General features: G+C 39.9%; 1 protein-coding gene across 1 annotated transcript in view; it reads left to right on the top strand.

Annotated features, from left to right (window-relative positions):
* CD80 (CD80 molecule) overlaps nucleotides 1–21,594 on the top strand; it is a 33,043-nt gene extending 11,449 nt beyond the window's left edge. The window contains 9 exon segments of the mRNA XM_043993501.1: nucleotides 4,926–5,093; nucleotides 5,095–5,145; nucleotides 5,147–5,180; nucleotides 5,183–5,221; nucleotides 5,224–5,253; nucleotides 6,875–6,927; nucleotides 6,929–7,157; nucleotides 19,125–19,244; nucleotides 21,452–21,594. Of these exon segments, the coding sequence (XP_043849436.1) occupies nucleotides 4,926–5,093; nucleotides 5,095–5,145; nucleotides 5,147–5,180; nucleotides 5,183–5,221; nucleotides 5,224–5,253; nucleotides 6,875–6,927; nucleotides 6,929–7,157; nucleotides 19,125–19,244; nucleotides 21,452–21,594 (867 nt within the window).
* The last annotated feature ends 5,006 nt before the right edge of the window (nucleotides 21,595–26,600 follow it).

Genomic DNA, 26,600 nt, shown 5'->3' with positions numbered 1-26,600 from the left:
GGACAAGTGAGCTCATTTCTTACCTATAATTGGCTGATCCAGTATTTGACCAGGGAAATACAGAAGCCCTGCCTTCTAAACAAACCCTGACAGTAAAGGTACTATTTGGGTTGATACTTCAAACACTGTGTCTCTTTACTGTTAGCTCAGTGGGCCTTTTTCTGTAGTCACCAAAAAACTGACTGGGAAAGGCACACTTGACTGGTAAAGAGTAAGCACCCAGAGTGATAGGGCCTCAGGACACCAACTTCAGCTGGGGATTTTTCTGAGACAGTCCTGATCTTAATACAAGAAAGTGAACTTTTAGAGAGGCTTTGTAAGAATATTATTTGACTGATTATGGGTTTCAACTGTTCATTCAGAAAATAAAGTCACTGCACTTTTCAGGTGCTTTCTGGTTGGGAATATTTATCTTGGAATGGGGGTCAGAGGTAGGAAATATGGTGTCGTGAAAACTCGTCATTATTGGATGTCCTTCTCCAGGGGCTCAGAATCAGATGATGCTGGGTGGTCTTCCTTTGTTTATGATTTCTAAATTAAGACTTTTTTTTAAAAAAAAGAAAGAAAATTTAATTTAAGAAAAAGAAATTAAGGGATTTAGATTTGGGTCCAGACAGGGCATGAGATATTCTATGTAAAGCATGTGACACATCTTAACAAATGACAGTTATTTTTATAGACGTTGTAGCCAATACAAAGACAGAGGAAAATTCTTTTAGACAGAGTTCTAATTTGAAATTATTTCACTTTAGGCAAATATAGTGATGGGGTGGGGGAGTGGAAGCAGAAGAAATGTTTGTAAAGAGGGTGCAGAGGATAGTCAAACTAGGGGTACAGTGTGGCACAGGGAGACAGGATGCCCCCTTCCCTGGAGAGTCTGGCCCTTGAGGGAAAGGGAAGACCCTTTCCAAGTGCCAAGGGAAATGGGAGAGGAGGGGAAGAGGCCCCGGGGAGTTGTATTATGTTGAAGCAACGCAATAAGACTAGGCATGTCACCTCAGGGAGGAAATGTACCCATCTGTATACTGTATGCTGGTGCCCTAGGGAGAAGCCCCTAGGAACCCCAGGTTAGTTCTGATTATAGGATGTGGGGGAAGAAGGTTCTTAGAAAAGATGACTAGTAAGCCTTTAATTATAGTTTCTGCTCCCCTATTAAAATGCAAATACCTCTGAGAGTTGTCTAACCTTAGGCTTTATCGGTCACTTTTACCTCATTATGAATGAATCTTTGGAACCCTCTCCTGAGGAGATTTTTTTAATACCATTAGAATGGAAGTACAGGTCTCTCTATTGGCTTTGTCAATAGGATGAGTCAATAGCTAAGCCACTCAGCTGATTAAAGTTATATCTCTGCCTTAAAGATTTTTAGGGAAAATCCATGCCCTCCTGGATTTTCCAATTGAATGGACATTATTTGCCTGTAACTATTAACAACCACAACCACTAGGCCAGGACCGTAGATCCTGTGAGGGCCAGTCAGCTAAGTGGCACGGGAAAGAAGTATATCTGTAAGGAAGAGAAATTGAGAAAAATGTCTGTTGTTGTTGTTGTTTGCAGTCATGTCTGACCTTTTGTGACCCAACTTGGGGTTTTCTTAGCAAAGATACTGGAGTGGTTTGCCTTCTCCAGCTCATTTTATAGGTGAGGAAACTGAGGTAAACAGTGACTTGCGGGGCAGCTAGGTGGCGCAGTATATAGAGCACTGGCCCTGGAGTCAGGAGGACCTGGGTTCAAATCCAGCCTCAGACACTTGACACACTTACTAGCTGTGTGACCCTGGACAAGTCACTTAACCCCAACTGCCTCACAAAAAAACCCAAAAAAACAAACCAGTGACTTGCCCAGGGTCACACAGCTAGTAAGTGTCTGAGGCCAGAATTGAACCCAAGAAGATGAGTCTTCCTGACTCTAGACCCATCACTGTACCACCTAGCTGGAAATAGACATTTGGTAAAAGGTTAATGCTGGATGAGAAATTTAGAATATCAGTTCCCCAAAAAGAAACTGGTTTAGACTTCAGAGAGCTGATTTGGGCCACAAACTAACACCAATTTCATTCCCACCTCTACCCCGAGCCCTTCTCCAAGTAGGAAGTTGAGTACATATTTCTGGAACAGATATGAAACCATAATTATCAGGAACAACCAAGATTTCTAGGAGTAGTAATGAAGTGATACAAACCAAAGGAAATCTGAAGATGAGATATGTTATCATTTGTTTTTACCATAAAAAGAAATTTTCCAAAGAGAAGACCATGGGAGACAGAATACTAGGACTCAAATCAGAAGAGCTGTGTCTAGTTCAAACTATATTACTTTGCTCTGAGACCCTGGGCACTTCACTTCCCTTAAGTCTCAGATTCCTAACCTAAAAAATGAGAAAACTGGTCTAGATGATCACTAAGGTCAATCAAACAAATAAGTATTCTTTAAGAGCCTAAAGTGCTCCATGCAATATGCCAGGCACCAGACATAAAAATGCAAAAAATGGCATGATCCCTACTCTCCAGGACCTTATATTCAACTGGGGCAGACAACAAGTACACATATAAAACACATGCAGATAGGGTCAGCTAAGTGGTGAAGTGGATAGAGCACCAGTCCTGGAGTCATGAGGACCTGAGTTCAAATCCAGCCTCAGACACTTGACACTTACTAGCTGTGTGACTTTGGGCAAGTCACTTAACCCTCATTGCCCCTCAAAAAAACCCAAAAACCGAAACAAACAGAAGAAAAAAACCCACATGCAGCATAAATATAAAGCGAATAAATACAAATCAATACAGAGTAGTAAAATACTAGGTAGTTTGAGAGGGAGAAGAAGATGGTGCTTGAGCATCTTTTTTTCTTTTTTTTTTTTAATGAGGCAATTGAGGTTAAGTGACTTGCCCAGGGTCACACAGCTAGTAAGTCTTAAGTGTCTGAGGCCATATTTGAACCCAGGTACTCCTGACTCCAGGGCTGGTGCTCTATCCACTGTGCCACCTAGCTGCCCCGAGCATCTTCTTAAAGGAAGTAAGAATTATACCAGCTCTGCCATTCTATGGCTTTAGGGTTTTACCCACAAATGGGTGGGATTCAGGCTGACTGAAGTACAAATAAGCTGTAACTAAGTGACTCAGTTTAAGTCTTTTCTTGGTATCTGGACTTTCTCTCTGTCTCTCTCTCTCTCCTCTCTCTCTCTTTCTCTTTCTCCCCCTTCCTTCCTTTCTTCTTTTTCTTTTTCTCTCCTTCCTTCCTTCTCTCCCTTCCTCTCTCTTCTTTCTTTTGCTATTTTTTCTACTTCTCTCTCTGTCTCTTTCTCTCTGTCTCTCTGTCTCTCTGTTTCTCTGTCTCTGTCTCTCTGTCTCTCTCTCTCCCCCTTCTCTCCCTCCCTCCTTTTCCCTCTGTTTCTTTCTTCCTTTCTTCACAGTACTTGATCATTCAAGGCAGGACCTCAGTGGGAGTTTCCAAGCTTTCAGCTTCTATTGCCCAGGCCAGTTTTGGTTCCTCCTTTCAGTGGGGCTCTTGTTCAGCTCTTGAATTTTACTGGAGGAAGAATCTCAAGTAACTTATGAATGATACATTTCAATGACCTTTTAGAGAAAACACCCACACTGTTCCACAGATGGCTGGAGAAAAACTCCATGAGTCATTCATTACCACTACCATGGATTTCCAAGCTTTCAGTTGTGATTATCTACAGGTCAAATCCAGTTGTGGGCAAGGATTCTATCTGGGAGTGAACACATTTCTCTCTGATAGCACAGTGCTCTGTTGAGATTACCACTAATTGATACCTATTTTGAATTCTGAACAGGATACCAAACAATTGCATCCAGATTTTCAAAGTCCACAGGGACCCAAACCTGATAGTCAATCAACAATATTTATTAAGCCTTTACTATATTACCAGGCACCATACTTAAGTGCAAAGTCTGAAAAAGAAAAGCAAAAAGCAATTTCTGCTTTAGGAGCTCATAGTTCAGTGATACATTAAATGAGCAGATGGGAACAATTAAATTTGAAATAGTGATAGATGATTGGCTAGCTCAGAGAGAGAGAGAGAGAGAGAGAGAGAGAGAATGCCTGGTTAGATTTTCATTCTTTGGTGCACACACACGTGCACACGCACACACACACACACACACACACACACACACACACAAATGCACTGACCATATATTTCAAACTAAAAATGAGGTTATATGGTCTGACAAAGGATCCTCTTATTTTCAAGTCTTGTGGAAAGTACATTTTCTGACATCAGAATGCTAATCAATGAATGCACTGCCGAATCCTGACTTCAAAAGATTGATGGTTGGGGCAGCTAGGTGGTTGCAGTAGATAAAGCATCAGCCCTGGATTCAGGAGGACCCTGAGTTCAAATCCAGCCTCAGACACTTGACACTTACTAGCTGGGTGAGCCTGGGCAAGTCAGTAACCCTCATTGCCCCACAAAAAAAAAACAACCAAACAAACAACAGAAGATTGACAATAAAACATGCTCTCACCAGAGAGATAGTAGGCGTTAGAATGAGGCATACTTTGTAGAACATAGCCAACGTGCTCACTTTTTTTTTGTTTTGCTTAATTATATTTCTTTCTTATAAGGAAGGGTTCTATTATACATGAAGGAGGATCATCAGGAAAGAAGAGCCGGGGGAGGAAATATTTTAAAAACAAAAAATTTAAAAGTACACTTTTATTAAAAAAGAACTAGACTTTATAGAGTGCTTTAAAGTTTTCAAAGTTCTTAACAAATATTGTCTCATTTGGTCACTTGAAAACATTGACAATATTCTTGGCTATGTGATTCTCATATCTTTAAACCCAAGAGCATCGTTGACACTAAATTACAGACAGTCAATCTCTTTGTTCTAGATGACCTGAAATAACAGCTCATGTTCAGTCATACAATCTACATCTGTGCTTGTTTCCCTTTAGGAGAGAAGCAGGTGGCCAAATGTAAAGGAACCTGTTACCTTGTCATGCAACTATGGTATTCCTAATAAGGAAATGTCAAATTATCGAGTCTACTGGCAAAATGGTGACAAAGTGGTACAGGCCTATGTACATGGGAAAAGCGTTGAAGATCTCATTGATGCTTCATACTGTGAACAGGACGACTGCAATTGACATGTCCAATAACCTCTCCATCACGATCCCTTTCTCTTCGAGTATCTGATGAGGGCACCTATGAGGGTACGTACAGAAACTGGTGGGAGGACAGTACAGACGAGTCCAAAGCTTGATGTGAAATTGTCAATTAGAGGTACGTGCTGGAAGACTAACGCTTACTGTCACTAAATAATAAGAACTGACACTTATATAGTCTTTAAGGTTGACAAAGCACTTTATATCCATTATCTCATTTGATCTTCACCTTTTATGGTGCTTAGTATGAGTATTTTAGCCTTCATTTTTTTTTACAGCTGAGGAAGTAGAGAAATTGAATGATTTGCCCTGAATGTTCATAGAGCACTGGGTCTGGACTCAGGAAAATCTGAGTTCAAATCCAACTTCAGACACTTACTGTGCAACCCTGGGAAAGTCACTTAACCTCTGTCTGCCTTAGTTTCCTCAAATGTTAAAATAAAGATAATAGTAGCTTCTCTCCCTGGGTTGTCGGATCAAATGAGATAACATTGTAAAGTACCTGACACATAGTAGGTGCTATATAAATACTTAATCTTTTCCCCTCGCCCAAGCTCACAGCTAGTGAGTTATATTAATTAACCAATGAATTATAATTATTTATTAATTTTTTATTTCGGTGAGGCAATTGGGGTTAAGTGACTTGCCCAGGGTCACACAGCTAATAAGTGTCAAATGTCTGAGGCCGGATTTGAACTCAGGTACTCCTGACTCCAGGGCCCGTGCTCTATCCACTGCGCCACCTAGCTGCCCCCAATTATAATTATTTATTAAGCATTTACTTAGTATTATGCTAGAATCCTGGGAATACAGAGATAAAATTAAAACAGACCCTTTCCCAAGGAGCCTGCATTCTATTGGCCAATGGGGCATGGTCATGTAAACACATGGAAATGAAAGCTGGAGTAGCACATGTGAGTAACAGAAAGGTGGTAGAACTTTGAGGGTAGAGAGGAGAGTAAATATATAATAAGCTTGGAAAGGAAAGGAAGGTTGGTGCTTCCAAACCTTCACTTTGGTTTATGAAGGTTGTGAAAGGCTTTAAAATCCAAACAAGGCTTTTCTATTTTATCCCGGCGGCAACAGGGAGCCGCTGGAGTAGAGGAGTGACGGGTCAGACCTGTGCTCAAGGAAAATTGTTTCAGCAGTTTCCATAAGCCTAAGAGAAGATTCTCAGAGAAGAATGCCACTTCTCTTTCTCAAGGTTAATGGAGAACTAGTAATCTTATTCACTATGAATAAATAACTGAAACTGTCCAGACAGATCTATCTTCTACAGGCCTCCATTAAAGTCCTGCTCTGATGCCTCATCAGAGCATGAAAACGAATGCCAGCTTCTGCTGTGTCCAACAGATTCCTACCAAGTTTGGGAAGTGCTTGAAAGCGGACTTGAACTGAGATGTGACGGAAGCTAGTGAATCCAGACGATGACAGGCTATGAGCCTCTTTGTCTGAGGACCAGCAGAGCTAAGTTCAGAGAGGCTCATCATCAGTCTTGGCTTCAGTGGGGTGAATTTTTTGCGGCAACATCTCTTGAAAACCATTTAGTAAGTCACTAAAGGACTGAGATCTATCCTAGTGGATCTCTGATAGCATAAGAAATATTTAATCACACAGTAAATTCAGGTTTCTTGATCATTCTGCCAACTAAAAATTTCAAATATAAAGCTACAATATATAGCATGTATGCACATATGTTTCTGCTTCCTGAATGCTCTTACCTCTTGTTCTTTGTCCAGCTGACTTTTCAGATCCTATTATCAATGCGCATAGAGAAGAATTGCCCTTTTCCTAGTTGGAGGATAACTTGTTCATCCAAGGAAGGTTTATCCCCACAGCCTATGCTCCTCTGGTTGAACAATGGGAAAGAGCTAACTTCCTTCAACACACCACTTTGCAAGATCCAACAACTAGGCTGTATAATCATTGAGAGTGAGCTGCGGGTCAATCAAACCACGAACTCTCTCTTTAACCTGTTTAATCAATATGGTGATTTCGGAGTGTCAAGAAATATCACCTTAAGTAAGTACTATTTCAGAAAACTTGGTACCTCAAGCACAACAAGGTAAAATCCCTTAATTAATCATATATTTCTTATATGCCTTTTTTAAAAAATAGCTTTTAAAAATTATATCCTTTTGGTTTTTACTTCACGTTCATTTCAAGTCAAGTCAAGTCAACAAGCATTTACTAAGTGCTTACTATGTGCCAGGCTCTGTGCTAAATGAAAGGGAAAGAATCCCTGCCCTCAAGGAGCTCACAGTCTAACGGGGAAGACAATATGCAAACAACCATATACAACCAAGATATATACAGGATAAATTGGAGACAATCTCAAGAGGGAAGGCACTAAGATTAAGGAGGACTGATAAGGCTCTTAACGTGGGACTTGGACTGAGATGTGAAGGAGCTAGTGAATCCAGACGGTAGAGATGAGGAGGGAAAGATGTCCAGACATGGGGGGACAGTCAGTGAAAATGTTTCACTTGAAGATGGAGTGTTATGTTCAAGGAGGAGCACGTGAGCTGATGTCATTGTATCATAGAGTAGATATAAGAAAGGTATAAGAAAACTGAGAAGGTAGAAAAGGTATTTCCTAATATATCCATCCCTTTCCCCTAGACATCACATGTTACAAAGATTTGGGGGTGGGGTGAGGCAATTGGGGTTAAGTGACTTGCCTAGGGTCACACAGCTAGTAAGTGTTAAGTGTCTGAGTCCAGATTTGAACTCAGGTCCTCCTGAATCCAGGGCTGGTGCTCTATCCACTGTGCAACCTAGCTGCCCCAAATATTACAAAGATTTAAAAAGAAAGTTGGGGTGGGGGTTGGGAAAACAGTTCAGAAAAACCAACAACATATCAACTGACTCTAGCAGCATAGTCAGTATTCCACACTGCTATGATTAAGAGAGGCAAGTGTATTTTCCTAATCCTTCTACAGGGACAAGCTTGGTGATTTTAATCAGCTTGGGTTTGTTGTTGTTCTGTATACATTTTTGTCATTGTGCATATTCTTTTCTTAGTTGTGCTTACTTCACTGACCATCAGGTCATATAAGTTTTCCTATACTTCTTTGAGTGCTTCCCATTCAACATTTACTTACAGCACTATAATATTCCATTAATTTGGCTATATCAAAATTTACTAGCCAATTCCCAATGATGAACACTTTTTCCCTACCACTCTGCCTTTAAAAAAAACAAACCAAAAAACCACCTTTAATTCAATAGGAATTTATTTAAGTACCCTACTGTGGTAGGGGATGGCACAAAGATAATATTCAACAATGCTAAAGTCAGGACTTGTATGCTTTAGTCCATTCTACTGAGGAAACTTATTTATGTCACTTGTGACAGTTCACAGAACCTTTCCTGCTCTTGGTTTTCCTCATTATAAAAAGGGGACAAAACCTATTCTAATAACCCTGTCAGGGTTTTTTTTGATGATCAGATGTGATAATGCATACAAGTTACTTTGAAAAGATTATAAATCTCTGGGGCAGCTAGGTGGTGCAGTGGATGAAGCACTGGCCCTGCGTTCAGGAGGACCTGAGTTCAAATCTGGCCTCAGACACCCAACACTTACTAACTGTGTGATCTTGGGACAAGTCACTTGACCCTCATTGCCCTGAAAAAAAAAGAAAGAAAGAAAGAAAAGAAAAGAAAAAGAATGAAAATATTATAAATCTCTGTGACTAGGTGCACAGTGGATAGAGCACCAGCCCTGGATTCAGGAGGACCTGAGTTCAAATCTGACCTCAGACACTTGAAACTTACTAGCTGTGTGAGTCTGGTCAAGTCACTTAACCCCAATTGCCTCACAAAAAATAAATAAATAAATAATCTCTGTGCCAAAATACAATATTATTAATAGCATTGACTTATTTTTCATAGCATGTTTGTGCTTACAAGATTCTTTTCCCATGACAATATTATGACATAAGCAGTACGCTCCCCAAATTGGAAAAAAAATGAAATGTTTAAAATTCTGAATTTGACAAACACCAAAAAAGAAAAATAATTAACATTTCCATATATAAAGTAGAACAGAAAAAAGGATGATATAGTCATTCTCCACTTTTAGAAGAAATAGGCAAGGCATGAGAAAATTGATTTATATCAAAGGATTTGTTTTGTAAAAAGCAACTTCAGGTTAGGCACAAAATTCACTCTCGCCTAAATCCTAGAAAAAAATTAAGAGAAAACTTTCAGGGGCAGCTAGGTGGCGCAGTGGATAGAGCATCGGCTCTGGATTCAGGAGGACCTGAGTTCAAATTTGACCTCAGACACTTAACACTTACTAGCTGTGTGACCCTGGGCAAGTCACTTAACCCCAACTGCCTAACCAAAAAGAGAGAGAGAGAGAGAGAGAGAGAGAGAGAGAGAGAACTTTCAAAAGAATTTGACTGTAAAGATCCAAAAGCTATACTTTAAAAAAAAAAAAAAGGAATAATAATGATATGCTGGGATATATCAGTGCCATAGTATAAGGTATAAATTCTTCCAGGATCTGGGAATTCCTTTCACCAGTAAGTTTCAAACTCATTTATTATTTAGCGAGTTGCCTGAAGCTCAGAGATATTAAATTATTTGCACCAGCTGTGTGACCCTAGGCAAGTCACTTAACCCCAATTGCCCCAAAAAAGAAAAAGTGCACATAAATTATTTGCTAGGGCTCTATGAAGCTATTAAGTGTCAGAGGTCAATCTGAGTCAATTCTTTTCTTGACCCCAAGTCCAGGACTTATCCTTTTTTGCCCTGCCACCAATCCTTCTAGGTATGTTCTGATGAGGTGGAGTTTTTGTTTTGTTTTGTTTTTAAATAAATATGAACTTAGTGTGTCCAACTGAGTATTATCATCTTCGGAAGTTATATCTGTATTCCAAAGTGTTTAGAATTTCTTTTGGAGAATTGACTGCTGTGCGTTGTTTTTGAAATAATGCACTTTTTGAATGGTCCAAACTTTTGCTCTTTAAAGGGGTGTATTTGATTTTTTTCCAACTAGTCCAAAAAGTTATTGAGATCCCAGACTGAAGAACAAGGTGGGTGTCAATGATGATGCTAGATTCTCTTGTTTTGAGTCTAAAATCTTCCTGGATGTGCCTCAAAGTGATGACTGGAGATTTCTTGTGCAGCTGGTTTATGAGAAGAGTTCAAGAAATGTTCTGGGTAGGAGCAACATCATTGTAATAGGTGGAGAGGAGTTTCCCATTGTGACTGCTTTACAGTTTACAAAGCCTTTTCTTAACAACCACCACACAAAGGCAAATAATGCAAATATCATCACCATTTTCTAGATTAGAAATCTGAGGTCCAGAAAGCCCAAGTGATTTGCCCACAGGCACAAGGCATGTGGACAGAGCCAGGTCTCAAATTGTGTTCTTGTAACTCTAAGCCTCATAAGGTAGGTGAGTGGCAAGATGATTGAACACTGGACCTGGAGTAAGGAAGACCTGAAATCAAATCCAGCCTTAGAAACTAACTGCATAACTCTGGTCAAGTCACTTAGCCTCAGTTTCTCCATCAAAAAAAAAAAAAGGATGATAGTAGCACCTAATTCCTAGTGTTGTTATGAGGATCAAATAGCTTCTATCATGGGTGCATAGAACCATGAAATTTCACAGCTAAAAGTGACCTTAGAGATCATCAAACCCGACCCTCTCAGGTCTCAAATGAGTTGAGTCCAGTCAACAAGCATTTTTTTTTTTTTAGTGAGGCAATTGGGGTTAAGAGACTTGCCCAGGGTCACACAGCTAGTACGTGTTAAGTGTCTGAGGCAGGATTTGAACTCAGGTCCTCCTGACTCCAGGGCCGGTGCTCTATCCACTGCGCCACCTAGCTGCCCCAACAAGCATTTTTGAAGTACCTACTATCCTCTAAGCACTGTGCCTAAGTTTTAAGAATACAGTTATCCCTTCCACATCTTGACTTTCCCCATTGGAGTTTCAATATATCATGGGTCATCATAAGTAATTAAATGGAAATTTGGGGGGGAGTTTTGTGGAAGCCGCAGACAACACACAAAGGCCAGTAGATGACCCAAACCCTATGACAAAATAACCCAGATTTTAGAATAAGGCATTGTAAATGCCCCATGAAAGAAAAAGAAAAAGAATCAGACTTCTTCTGTGGTACAAAGGAAGGACCAAAAACATCTTACTCTGATTTTCCATATCACAGGGGCAGCATTCTCCTAACCGCTTCTATGTGGAAAAGGCAATAGACAGTCCCTACTCTCAAGGACCTAAGAGGCTAATGGTATTGGCAATCCATAAACAACTATGTACAAGAGATACACATGATGAATGAAAGAAAAGGTCCAGAGAGTTAGGAGTCAGGAATCTAGTCCTGCCTTTGACACTCATTCACTGTGACTCATAACCCACAGTTCCTTCCATTACACCGTGCTTAATGAGGTCTAAGCAGGCAAAACTCATCATTACATAGATATGCTGTAGAGACTTAGGGACAATAAAGGGCTTAGGTGAACTAAAAAAAAAAAAGCCTCTATCTAGTTCCATTTGTCAAGCAATCACTAGCATACAACTGAATGAAACAACAGTTGTTTCTGCAGATCCGTAGACATTCCAAGCTTCCTATCTTTACATGTGTGGTCCACAGCCCAGCCGTACCTCTTGTTTAAAAAGAAATAGCATCGGGGGTGGCTAGGTGGCACAGTGGATAAAGCACCAGCCCTGAATTCAGGAGTACCTGAGTTCAAATCTGGCCTCGGACACTTAACACTTACTGGCTGTGTGACCCTGGGCAAATCACTTAACCCCCCCGTTGCCCCGCAAAAAAAAAAAAAAATAGCATCATAACTAGGGTGGGACAATCAGGACTTTGTCCTTTGGTACCAACATTTAGGGCACGGTTACAGCTCTTTGGCAGATAGAAACTGAGCTTGGTACCTACTTAGCAAGACGCCTCTCTCTGGCCCTTCCCTGCTGAAGGCAGCTTTGCAGCATCCTTACTTATCTGCTCCCTAGGACTCATGTCCCAAGATTTCACTGGAAAAAAAAAAATTGTCTTAAAAAGTTTAATTAGGGGCAGATAGATGGTGCAGTGGATAGAGCACCAGCCCTGGATTCAGGAAGACCTGAGTTCAAATCTGTCTTCAGACACTTAACACTTACTGGCTGTGTGACCCTGGGCAAGTCACTTAACCCTAATTGCCTCACACACACAAAAAAAAGTTTAATTAAAGGTGCCTTTTGAGGGCAGCTAGGTGGTGCAGTGGATAAAGCACCAGCCCTGAATTCAGGAGGACCTGAGTTTCAAATCTGGCCTCAGACTCTTGACACTTACTAGATGTGTGACCCTGGGCAAGTCACTTAACACTCCATTGCCCTGCCAAAGGAAAAAAAAAGGGGTGCCTTTTGTGGTAATTGCTCCAGAACTTAGAATTGCTAGTTATGCCTCTATCCCTAACATTGTTACAGACAATCAAATGATTGACAATCAGCATTTATTTTTATTCATTTTTCTAAGTAGAGTGAAATGGAGATTCAGTTTCATATAGAATTCTCTTTTTTGCTTCTGCTCTGTGTATGAAAGTGCTCTTTTTTGCTGGTTAAGTTCAGAGAGTTTTAAGCAGATAATAGAGGTCTATGCTTTTTTTATGTGTTGTTTTTTTTTGGGGGGGGGTAGGGGAATGGAGGCATTCAGGTTTAAGTAACTTGCCCAGGGTCATACGGCTAATATGTACCAAATTTGAATTCAGGTCCTCTTGAATCCAGACCCATATTCTATCCCCTGTGCCACCTAGCTGCCCCATAGAAGTCAATTCCTGGTAATGTCCACATGGCCAAAATTACTCAGACATCATAGATCATCAACATATATTACCTACTCTAAACTATGGTGTATTCAAGATCTGTCCATAGCAACACAATAACTAAAAGAGGGCTGGCAATTCTGTGCCTAAGATTTATAGGTAGATGGACAAATCTACAAAGGAACGAACGAACATAAAGGACAGCAGTTGAGTCTGCTGTCACCTTCTTGGATGGTTTCTTCCAGTTGTCACTGTTCAGAAGGAAAAAAAATCTCTCAGAATAAGGTGATTAAAAGAAGTAATGACTAAATTAAAGTTATTAAAATCTGAGTGACTTGTAATTTCAGTTCAGATTTTAGTTTGGGGCATGGGGGGGGTGGCTCCCCCCTGTAAAAAAAAAAAAAAGTCATGAGTTCTTAGGGGTGGGAGGCAGTGCTTGCCATCTGTTTAAACCCTCCTGAAAACATTTAAATTAGGATATACAAAACAGTTTTGAATATCTACTATCATTTTCTGGAAATTACCTTTTTCCTGGAGAAAGCAGCAGAATACTGAAAGTTCCATTGGTTAATTTTCTCTCTCACTGTTGAGCAATGCTAATTGGGCAAGGTCACACTTACTATCTAAACCAATGGTTCCTAACTTGAGACAGATTTCAGAGGGTCCAGGAGCTTGGCTAGGGAAAAAAATAAACCCTTTCATTTTTATTTCATTATAATTGATTTCCTTGTAATTCTATGTATTTTATTTTGTTCGTTTAAAAACATTATTCTGAAAACAACTCGATAAGCTTAAGAAACCCTGCTCTAACCCCAAAGTTCATTGCACAAACTTCATTCCTTCCTGTGGTTTTTGGAGAAATGAAACAATATCAACAACTAATTGAGAAAGAGTAAGATTCTCTGAGTGAAGATGAAAGTCAAAAACTCAACCCAGAAGTTAGCCACCACTCTTGCTAAGTAGGCAGTCTAGCACTGTCTAAAGGACACCTATGCAATGGATAGATTTTGGTCCAGCCGTACAAATTGGTCAAGATATCCCTGACCCTTGATGGATATGTAATGATTTTAAGAGAATTAAAAAAAAAAACAAACCAGCAACTATGTTTGGCTCTAAGGATGGAATCATATTTTCAGTTCCTTCTCACATACTCTGCTGCTGAAATTCTGCCCAATTTGGGCAGCAGCTACTTCTCTCTCTCTCTCTCTCTCTCTCTCTCTCTCTCTCTCTCTCTCTCTCTCTTTTGGTGGGGCAATTGGAGTTAAGTGACTTGCCCAGGGTCACACAACTGGTAAGTGTCAAGTGTCTGAGGCCGGATTTGAACTCAGGTACTCCTGACTCCAGGGCTGGTGCTCTGTCCACTGCACCATCTAGCTGTCCTAGCAGCTACTTCTCTTACAAATAACTCGCTATGGCCTCATTTAGGATGAATCTATTAATGCCAGACATATCTGCATGGTGCAACAGGAAGCATGCTAAATTTTGAATCACATGACCTAAATTCAAATCTCCTCTCTACCATTTATAATGTATATGACAGGGGCAGCCAGGTGGCGCAGTGGATAAAGCATCGGCCCTGGATTCAGGAGGACCTGAGTTCAAATCCGGCCTCGGACGCTTGACACTTACTAGCTGTGTGACCCTGGGCAAGTCACTTAACCCCCATTGCCCCGCAAAATAATAATAATAATAATAATAATAATGCATATGACATTGGGCAAGCTACTTAACTTCTCTAGCCATCCGTTTCCTGGCCTGTAAAAGTATGGAGCTAGAGTAGATGGCCTTTAAGGTCACCTCCATGTCCAGAGCTTGGATCTGTTGAGTTAACAATAATGTTGCTGTGTATCATCCTTTAGCTCTCTTCTCTCAAATAAATTCCTTGAAAAATTGCCTACACTCATTAACTCTAATTTTTTCTCTTCTCACTCTCTGTAATTTGACACATCATTCAACTAAAATGACTCTTTCCAAAATCACCAGTGATCTCTTAATTGACAACCTTGATGGCATATTTTAGTCCTTTTCTTTCTTGGACTTTCTGTGTCATTTGACGCTGTTGACCACCCTCTTCTCTAAAATACTCTCTGTTCTTGGTTTTGTGATACTTTTGGTTCTCCCCCTCCCTATCTAACTGCTCCCCAGTCTCCTTTGCTGGATCAGAACCCACAACATGCCCCTAACTGTAGGTATATCCTAAGTCTCTATCTTGCCTCTCTTCTCCTGTCTATATCCTTTCTCCCGGTGACTTCATCACCAAGCTCACGTGTATTCAATTATCATCTCTATGACTCCCAGATTTATATATCTAGCTCTAGTTTCCCTACTGATCAACAACTGCATCATGACTGTCTCCTGAACATTTTGAACTAGAGGTTCCAGAGATATCCCGAATTCAACATAACTAAAATGAAACCCATTAACCATCCCCTTAAACCTTTTGTTGTTGAGTTGTTTCAGTCATGCCCAACTCTTTGGATCCCATTTGGGGATTTCTTGGCAAAGGTACTAGAGCCGTTTGCCATTTCCTTCTCCAGCTCATTTTACAAATGAGGAAACTGAGGCAAACAGGGTTAAGTGACTTGCCCAGGTCACACAACTGGTAAATGTCTGAGGCCAGATTTGAATTCAGGAAGGTGTCTTCTTGACTCCAGGCCCGGCAATCTACTCACACTGTACATCATGCCCGAGCCTACTTCTTTTCTAAACTCTCCCATTCCTGTTGAGGGTATCTCCATTCTTCTAATACCCTGGTTCACCACCTCACTCTCATCTTCACTTTGCATCAGTTGTCAAATCTTACAGTCTCTGCCTCCCCACTATCTCTCACATCAATCCCCTTCTTTCCATTCACACAGGCAGCACATTAGTCCAGGCCCACATTGCTACTTACTTCAAAGACACTGATAGCCTTCTAATTAGTCTCCCTGCCTCACATTTTTCCCATCTGTCTCAAACCCATCCACAAAGCTCCCAGACTGATTTTCCTAGAGCACAAATCTGACCATGTCACTCAGTAAATCCCAGGGGCTCCCTACTGTTACTTACTTCCTGTGTGATCTTGGGTAAATCACCCGGTCCCACAGTTTTCTCGTAGGTAAAATCAGGCTTGTTCTAGTTAGCTGCTGAGGTACTGTTCAGCTTTAAATACATCATCTACTGTTCCATAGGATCAGATTATAAACTCCCCTGTTTGGCATGTAAAGGCTTCCACAACCAGCCCCGCCCTACCTCTTCAGCCTCGTTCCCCTCCACTCATGCTCCACTCCAGCCAAGCCAGCCTTGCTGCTCCTCACTCCTTGCTCTCTATCTCTTGTCTATGCTTTTGCAACCGGCTATCCCCCATACCTGGAAAGGGTGTCCTCCTCACTTCCGTGGCTCCGAATCCCTAGTTTTCTTTTAATGCTCAGCTGAAATGGCACCCTCTGCATAAGGGTCTTTCCTCCCCCCACCCACCCCCACCCCCTACCCAGTCACCTGGTAGCTCTTTGTAAATGCTGTTTATGTGCATTATCTTCCCTGAAGGAAGGTAAACTGCTGGAGGGCAGGTATTGTTTTTTTCTCCAGCACCTAATAATGCCTGGCACATAGGTGCTTAATAAATTATTCTTCATTAATTGATGGAAATAAGGACTGGTGAAACAACAACAAAATCAATAAGCCCATCCATGTTTAACAGTTGTTTGAAAACTGTTCCCAAGATCAAGTGGAAACCAGAAGACTTTCCTTTCATCTCCTATTCTACTCAGGGGCAGCTAGGTGGTACAGCGGATAGAGTGCCAGCCCTGGAGTCAAGAGGACCTGAGTTCAAATTTGGTCTCAGACACTTACTAGCTGTGTGACCCTAGGCAAGTCACTTAACCCCGTTTGCCTTAGTTTTCTCATCTGCAAAATGAGCTGGAGAAGGAAATGGCAAGCTACTCCAGTATCTTTGCCAAGAAAACTCCAAAGGTGTGTGGGGGGGGGGGTCACAGAGACCCAAAAGCAACTCCACAACAACCTATTCTACCCCCTCTCTTGGCTTTTGTTACCCAGTCAGCCAAGGACCTGAGAAAGGACATAGGCTACTGCTTCCAATAGCATCCTATACCCAGTGATGGTGAGATTGAGGGCATATTATTGGCCTGAACTATCTACACCTATTCCTGGTTCCTCTTGAGGGCTGTATAAATGTATTTGGAGTGACAAAGGAATGTCCAGCCTGAATATTCCCCTCCTTAATAGATTGCACCTACAGCTGAACTCTAATCCTCTCTCTCTCTCTCAGAATGTTTTTATTTTTTTCTCAATTACATGTAAAAACAATTTTAACATTTTATTTTTTTTTGAGAGGCAATTGGGGATAAGTGACTTGCCCAGGGTCACACAGCTAGTAAGTGTTGTGTCTGAGGCCGAATTTGAACTCAGGTCCTCCTGACTCCAGGGCTGGTGCTCTATCCACTGCACCACCTAGCTGCCCCAACATTTGATTTTTTAAAAATAATTTTAGATTTCCAAATTACCTCTCTCCTTGCCTCCTCTCCCTCCTCCAAAGACAAGAACTTTGATATAGATTATACATGTGCAGTCATGGAGAACAGTTCCATGTTGCAAAAGAGAACACAGAACAAAAAGAAAGGAAGGAAGAAAGAGAGGAAGGAAGGAAGGAAGGAAGGAAGGAAGGAAGGAAGGAAGGAAGGAAGGAAGGAAGGAAGGAAGGAAGGAAGGAAGGAAGGAAGGAAGGAAGGAAGGAAGGAAGGGAGGGAGGGAGGGAGGAAGGAAGGAAGAGAGGGAGGGAGGGAGGGAGGAAGAAAGGAGGGAGGGAGGAAAGAAGGAAGGAAGAGCAGGAGGGAAGTAAGGCAGGGAGAAAGGAAAAGAAGAAGGAAAAAGAGGAGGAAGAGAGGAAGGAAGGAAAGAAGGAAGGAAAGAAGGAAAGGAAAAAGGGAGAAGAGGAAGAGGGAAGAACAAGAGAAAAGTGAGGATAAAGATAAATTAGGTAAAATGCAAGTTGATTGTGACTAGTTAATAGTTAACAGAAATAGCAATTTCAAAACATGAGGTGGAAAGGTAATATGCCTTTTTTTCAAAATAAAATATCTATTTAATGTTGATTTTTATCTTTGTATTCACTGCCCACAAAATTTTTTATTGGTCTGATTACCAAACTCATGTTTCTTCCCAAACTGGGCCTGTATCAAACTTAAGTATGGCTTTAAAGATGTTATTTTCAGTGTATACCAATATTTTTTTTCTTTCAAAGAAATCTCATCCAGGGTACAGGGTTGGCCTTATTTTCCCTTTTTAACTCTCCCTATCCCCTGAAATTACATCGTGTTTATTTTTTATTTATTTGTGTATATATTACTTCCCTTCACCCTAATAGAATGTAAGTTCCTTGACTATTTCATTTTGACTTTGTAAGTTCAGCACTGTAGCAAGTGCCTGGCACATTATAGGCATTTAACTTATTTGTTCATTGAAACTAAGTTAGGCTACTAAATAGTTTGGTGGAGAGGGTGCTAGACTTGGAATAAGTTCAAATCCTAACTCAGACACTTAACTGTGTGACCTTGTATAAAACAGTGAACCTTTTCATCCTCAATTTCTTCATCTATAAAATCAAGATGATAATAATAGCACCCAACTCAGAAGGTTAATGTGAGGCTCAAATGATATGTACTTTGTAAACCTTAAGGTGCCAATTTGGTTATTATTATTACAGTTGGGCAGCTAGGTGGCACAGTGGATAAAGTGCCAGCCCTGGTGTCAGGAAGATTCACCTTCCTGAGTTCAAATCCAACCTCTGACACTTACTAGTTATGTGACCCTGGGCAAGTCACTTAACCCTGATTGCCTCAGTTTCCTTATCTGGAAAATGAGCTGGAGAAGCAAATGAAAAACCACTTCAGTATCTTTGCCAAGAAAACCCCAAATGGGATCATGAAGAGTCAGACGTGACTGAAACAACTGAACATTAACTATTATTGTTGTTTTTATTGAATCTGAGGTTTCTTTTTATTCAGATCAAGAAGGCATTTGATTTAAAACTTACGTAACAAAAAAACAAACCCCAAAAAAACCCTTATGTAACCGAAATTGCAGCTATTGAACATTGTAGTTTAGGCAAAGAAGTAGAGAATATCCTTTCTTATTATCTGTGACAGATCAAAATGGTCAAGGGATGCTGTCATAGCTCTGTGGTTCACACTTACTGTTCCTTGCCTTCCCTGCAGAAATAAACCCAGACCCTGTGCCAACTCTCCAACCACCCATCATCGTTTCTATTGCTCTGATAAGCATCTGCTTTTTCTTGGCAGTCTTGTTGCTACTTCTAAAACGATGCCCCTGCCAGAGTAAGTATCATCTGATTTACAATACCATTCACTCGCTTTGTGCTGTGGAGACTGTAGCTCTCCCCTTTGGATAACTGAAAACCCCTTATGCTCACTTTCTCATACTGAAATCCCATCTGAGACCTTGGGCATTGTTGGTTTTTGGAAAACATTTCTGATACCAACTAAAATTCCCACCCCAGATTTGGGAGGAACAAATATTAGAGCATAGAGTTTAGAAAAATGGATCTCTTATTTCACGTAAATTAAGGAAAAGGTAGAATGGTATTGTGGTGGATGGAGGGCTAGGTGACACCAGGCAAATCATTTAACCTTCTGTTATAAAAAAGTGAGTTTCCTGAATTGGTGAAATCACAGGCCCAAACCCTCCAGCCTTCCTTACTGCAACTGCTATAGAGGTTGAGGAAAATATAAGGCTAATGAGAATTTTCATTATTTTCATTCCTTGAAAATGGATCTCTAGATAAAGGATCAGTGATCATGAAGAAAAAGAGAGAAATTTGTGATGTTATTTTTTTTGTAAATCAAAATGTAGATTTTGTGTCACCCACGTCTTTTTTGATGACCTCCTGAAAGGTAGACCAAGGTTCAGGGTACTCTTTGGGTATGAGTATATCTGAACCATGATTCACAATCCCCCACACTCAACATTTTCCTTTTATCAGACTAGCCCAGGCGACATAGTCAATTCAAAGCAAAGGCATTTGGTTGAGCAGACTAATGAGGAAATAACAAATAAAAATACCTCTTCCTCTTCTCTTCCCCCTCCCCTATATATGTGTGTGTGTGTGTGTGTGTGTGTGTGTGTGTGTGTGTATTTTGAGGTATACTCTTTCATAAAATCATGCCACTGGTGGAAAAAGAAAGACTTAAAGCCTGGACAACTCTTATTCCCAGTGTTGTTTCCCATCTGGACTAACACTACCTTGGAAGCTGCCATTGAACTCTTCCCTGAAAAACTTCTGCCGGCATCTGCTGGGCTTCTTGCTGATCAGTCATTTTCCTGTGCTGCAGTCTCCTGTTTTTCTCTGGACTCTCTATGGTGCTACTTCTCTGCTGAGCTGCCCCTGCTACCTGCTGCTTCTTTGTTTAATTGAAGCTACCAGGAGGCCTCTTCCCCACAGGGCGTGTTTATGGCTCTTTGGGGATCCAATCCATGTTCTTGTGACTGTCCTTCAGCTCTCAACTCTCTTTTTCTCTACCCCACCCAATCCATAGTGAGAACTCTCCAAGGTCCTCTTGATTTGGGGGCTGATTAGAATAAATTTAGCTCCCATTGTGCCCAAGACCATGCAGAGTACAACGGAGCTTTACTTAGCAACACTAGAAGGTGAGGTTGGAAAGGAAGACATTTGTCCTTTACTCCTGCTACTAACCCCTTTACTTTCTGCTCTGTTTTACATTCAGGGAACTAATCTAGGCCATAAAGTAACACTGATTCTTTGCCACCCCTATCCCTTCAAGCCCCTCCAAGTAGAAAAAAGATGCATTTCTTGGACAAAGTTGAAAGCCTGGTTATCTGAGATTATCATGAAGACTTCTAGGGATAGTAAAGAAGTGACAACAAGCAAAGGAAATTTGAAGATGGAGTTATTTGTTATTTTTTAACCATAAAAGCAAATAATCAATAGCCAAGTCCCCAAAGAGGAAACCATGACTATCTTTTGGAAATAGCACTAGACTGAGAGTCAGAAGACTTATGTTCTTATAGCTATATAACTTTGGGCAAGTCATTTCTCCTATTTGAAGCTTACTCTCCAAGTGTGTAAAATGAGAAAGTTGAACTAAGTCATCTCCAAAGTCTCTTCCAGCTCTGACATTCTATAGTTCTATGAGAAAGGTTCATTGGAGAATATCTACTGGGAAGAATCTGCCTTGTAGGTCAAATAAGGAGAGACTTGGTGGCTTCATAGGCCTTTCCCAGCTCTAATGTCTGAAGGAAGGCAACATGGTTGGGGCAGGGGTCGGGGGAGAGAAGATGACTGGATTTAGTGAGTGCACCTGCTCTTCCATTTGCTACTAGTGTTTCTTTGGGGATGTCATTTCCCCTCAATATTCTTGTCCATAAAATGAGAGATTAGACTAGAATCTTGTCACGGGATAAACTTTAAACTCTCTTCCAGCTCCAGATCTATGCTTTGATGCAAGCTAAAAAAAAATTACATGGCCAAAATATAACTGAAATCCATGTGTCGTTTTTCTTTTAGATTGCAAACAGCCCAAGGATGGTCTCTGCTGTGTCCCACAAGAAGTCACTGTTGCAGCCACAGAGGAAGAGGCAAATGACTCAATGCTCCCACTAGCCCAGGTTGAAACGGCTGCAACATCTGACAAGGCAGCCAGTGTGTGAAGGTAATCTAACAATTTCCCCTACAACTAACTCTACCCCCATCATACATTGTTTTCCATTAGTTTTCAAAGCACAAAATTCAAACTTTTCTTGTTTGAAGGCCCTTTATCATCTGGCATGCCTTTTTTCATCACCTCACTGTTAGTCTCTTACTGTATCTCACCACCTCCAAGAAACAAAACTTCCTCATTTCCACTCTGTGTTTTTTCATTTAAAATTGTCCTCTCCTAAATAGCCTTTCTCCTTCCTCTTTGGCAATCTCTGTCCCTTCCCTCCTTTTAAGCCTTATTTCAAAACTGCCTTCCAAAGTCCTGTCTTGACAAACTTAAATTAATTCTAACTTTCTTATTTTAAAATGTTTCATTAACTTTTTTTTAAACCACTGTCATTTCTCCATGACTCCTCCTTCTCCACCAGTAGAACCCTCTCCTAACAAATAAATAGTCAAATGAAACAAGTTACCACATATTGTTCAGATCTGAAAATGTATGTCTCATACTACACCCATGGCCTACCCTCTCTGACAAAAGGCAGGAGGGTGGCATGATTGGATACTGCAGTGATTAGAGTCATGACTGTGGTTTACTTTTTTTCACATCATTGTGATCTCTGTATAAATTGTTCTCCTTTCTTCACTCTTTCCAAGTTTCTTTGAATTCTTCATATTTGTCATTTCTTATAGAGAATAATATCCTGTTATATTATTACTTGACATAAGATTATCTAACCATAAGATTGTTATCTACAATTTAAGAATTAATAATTATTTGATTTATTAAATCATTTCTTAATTGATACTCACTTTCCTGTTAAAAATTAGAGCTAAGGGGGCAGCTAGGTGGAGCAGTGGATAAAGCACCGGCTCTGGATTCAGCAGGACCTGAGTTCAAATCTGGCCTCCAACACTTGACACTTACTAGCTGTGTGACCCTAGGCAAGTCACTTAACCCTCATTGCCCAGCAAAAACAAAAAACAAACAAACAAACAAATTAGAGCTAGGGATTAGACTTGTTATTTCATACATATAGGGAACTCCTGAATGAAGAAACTCACTTTGCCAGTGGAGGTCAGTATTTTCTCTACAATTCATAGTCTCAAAAAGTTGTCTAAAACAGCAATTCTTAAACTTTTTCCACTCACGACCCCTTTTTGCCTGAGAAATGTTTAGACAACCCCAGGTATATAGGTATAAAAAATAGGTATACATAACCTTTTACTGTTGCCAATTTTTCAAGAGCCCCCTAGTCTAAAACACAGAATTAAAAAGGGTTTTTCCCAGAGTTGCATAGCCAGGAAGGGAAACCACAGGCAGGACTTGAACCATTTCTTCCTAGTTCTGAGACCTGATCCCTAGCCACTACAACATATTGCCTATTATTTAAATGGCTGATAGATATAAATATATATATATATATATATATTTTTTTTTTTTGGTGAGGCAATGGGGGTTAAGTGACTTGCCTAGGGTCACACAGCTAGTAAGTGTTAAGTGTCTAAGGTAAGATTTGAACTCAGGTCCTCCTGAATAAAGGGCTGGTGCTTTATCCACTATGCCACCTAGCTGCCCCTGCTATCAATATTTTTGTGTAGTCCCTTTAGTACCTCACTCTCATCTATGGAGCTCTCAAAATAACTATCCCAGGTTCAGGTTTTTCTGTGGATCCATATCCACTCAAAATGATGGTTCACATATCCCCCACCAGTGGGACTACATTATCTACAGTAACCCAGAGGGCATAAAGGTTTTTTAAGCATTAAATGAAATGTCATAGTGTCATAAAAATACAGCGTACTCTCTCACAAACGTACATACTATTAGTGGGGAAAGTAAGAGTGCATGGGGAGAGTATATGAGGGAAAATGAGGGGGCTATACCAGGTAACTATATATGTGGGGGAAACTCGTACTTTCAATATGGCAAGAGATTTTCTGGTTTTGTTGTCATGCTGCTTTCAGTAGGCTTGAATTTTTACCAAACACATTGTTCTTCTTGGCCTGCTCCTTCCAGGAAAGATGACATCTCCTCTAGGCATGCTCCTCACTGGGCATAGAATTTTTACTTTACTGAGGCCTTAAGTAAGGCATGGTTTAGCAGAAGGTTATATTGTCTAGAACCTACCCTAATAAGGGTAGAAAGGCTCTTTAGTCATATTCATCAAACCCAGGTTAAAAAAGCCAGACTGGGGACAGCTAGGTGGCACAGTAGATAGAGCACCGGCCCTGGATTCAGGAGGACCTGAGTTCAAATCCGGCCTCAAACACTTAACACTTACTAGCTGTGTGACCCTGGACAAGTCACTTAACCCCAATTGCCTCACCAAAAAAACCCAAAAAACAAAAAAAACAAACAAAAAGCCAGGCTGAGGGCCCCCAAGATAAGATTAAGCCTGTCCTTTTCAATCCCCTTTGTCTGAACCAGAGATCAAAGCTTTCATTTATAGATAAAAACCCTACTTATGATTAAACAGTCTTACATGCTCCCAAGCTTTTCTCTAGCTTAGCTGAAAATGAGTTTGAACTAGGAAATAGTAGCATTGTTCTCCACTCACATAACCCACATTCCTATCTTTAGTATTCCAATGTGTCAAGAGGAAAGCCTAATCATTTGGGTTCTATATTTTTGGTCGGCAAAAAACCTTACTCTCTTTACATCATTTATACATATGAGACTTTCCCTTTCGTTTTTCACCTCCCTGGATTATATGCCTTGTACAGGTATTTCTGGGTTAAGTCATAGGTACAATTTAGTGACTTTTTGGGTATAACTCCAAATTGTTTCCAAAATGATTGGACTACTTCACAGTTCTACCAATAGTACATTAGCATGCCTATCTTCCTATAGGTCCTCAGATGTTTGTGATTTTCACCTTTAATCATCTTTGGTAATCTGAAGGGAATAAGGTGATACTTCAGAGTTGTTTTAATGTAGGTCTCTTATTATTAGTGATTTGAAGCATTCTGTCATATATGGTATTTCTTCTTTTGAAAATTGGCTGTTCACATTCTTTGACCACTTATCTATTAGGGAAAGGATCTTATTCTTATATGTTTATATCTATTCACTATATACATTGGATGTCAGGGATACTTTTATCTGAAATATTTGCTACAATATTTTCCCTATTAATTACTTGTCTTATTAATTCTAGCTGCATTGATTTTGTTCATACAAATACTTTTCAATCTTATATAATAAAAAATGTCCATCTTATCTTCTATAGTTACCTCTAAATCTGATTTAGTTATAAATTCTCATGTTAGCCATTGTTATATAAACTATCTCCTTTCATTCCCTCACAAATTTTTTTGAAGATGAAGCTTATTGTGATATATAGTATAGGATCTTGGTCTATATCTAATTACTATCAAATTGCTTTTCAGTGTTCTCAGTGTTTTTTTTTCAAATAGTTACATAAGTAGTTGTCATCTTTGAACTTATGTAATAATAGCTTCCTATATTCCATTATTTCTGGATTTTGCTTACCCAATTGCATTATCAACTTTTCTATTTTACCCAATATTGACTCATCTTGATTATGCTTCATAATATTGAGATCAAGTAATTCTATGCTCCTTTCTTCCTATTTTTTTTTCATTATATCTATTGAAATAATGGGGGGTGGGGTGACTAAGTAGCACAGTGGATAGTGCGCCAGCCCTGAAGTCAAGAGGACCTGAGTTCATATGTGACCTCAGACATTTACTAGCTATGTGACCCTGGGCAAGTCACTTAACCCTAATTTCCCCACCACCACCAAAAAAAGAAAGAATGAAATTTTATTCCTTCAGATGATTTTGTTATTATTTCATTTACTTCTAAGTAATTTTTTGGTAGTTTGATTAATTTAGCACTAAACCTATTAAATTTAGTAGCATCTTTTTTTTTATATTGGTGTAGCTTAACATTGGACAATAAAATGTCTTTCTAATATATTATGTTCTTTTATTTCTATAAAGAATGTTTTGTAGTTATATTTCAAGGGTAGGTGTCTTTGTAGGTTGACTCCCAGATACTTAATCCATTTTTGTAATTATTTTGAATACAATTCCCTTTTTCCATTTCTTCTTATTAAGTTTTCCTAGGGTAATATATAGAAAAGCTATTGATTTAGTGAGTTTATTTTATATACTACTACTTTCACAGGATTTTTATATCTAGAGCTAGAAGGAACCTGAGAAGCTATCTTCACTTTACAGATGAAGAGACTAAGACCCAGGGAGATTAAATAATTTAACCAAAGTCACACAGGGAGTTACTATCAGACACAGTTTCTCTGACTGTTCTGACTTCAGGGCCAGTGCTTTTTCCACTAACTGAAGTTACTAATTGTTTCAATGATTCTTTCCACTGATTTTCTAGGATTCTCTAGGTAGACCATCATATAAACTGCAATCAAACACCTACTCTGAGCCAGGTCTGGTGCTAGGTATTGAAACAAAGACAAAAAACTGAAAGAATCCACTCCAGGGTCGGTGCTCTATCCACTGCGCCACCTAGCTGCCCCAAGAATCTACATTTTCAAGGAGCTCACATTGTATAGAGGAGAAAACATGTACATATTTAAGTATATACAAAATAAATACATAAAATACTCCCTCTGCTATAAGTGGACATTTTATTTGCTACAAGAGGCAGAATAAAAGGACAATTGTATGGGGTGAAAAGGCCGCTTGAAAAAGTTCCAAGGACCTGAGAGAAAATAATCCCTTAGAAAAATGTACTAAGAGGGCCTGTTTTGAAAGAAGTTCAGTGATCCAACCATTCTGGAGAGCAATTTGGAACTATGCCCAAAGGGCTATGGGACTGTTCTTACCCTTTGACCCAGTGGTACCACTACTAGGTCTGTATTCCAAAGAGATCATAGAGGAGGGAAAAGGACCCACGTGTACAAAAATATCTATAGCAGCTCTCCTTGTGGTGGCAAAGAATTGGAAATCAAAGGAATACCCATCAATTGGGGAATGGCTAAATAAGTGGTGGTATATGACTGTAATGGAATACTAT

Source organism: Dromiciops gliroides, chromosome 3 (assembly GCF_019393635.1).
Source record: "Dromiciops gliroides isolate mDroGli1 chromosome 3, mDroGli1.pri, whole genome shotgun sequence".
NCBI classification, from domain to species: Eukaryota; Metazoa; Chordata; class Mammalia; order Microbiotheria; family Microbiotheriidae; genus Dromiciops; species Dromiciops gliroides.
This window is presented reverse-complemented; position numbering and strand designations above follow the sequence as displayed.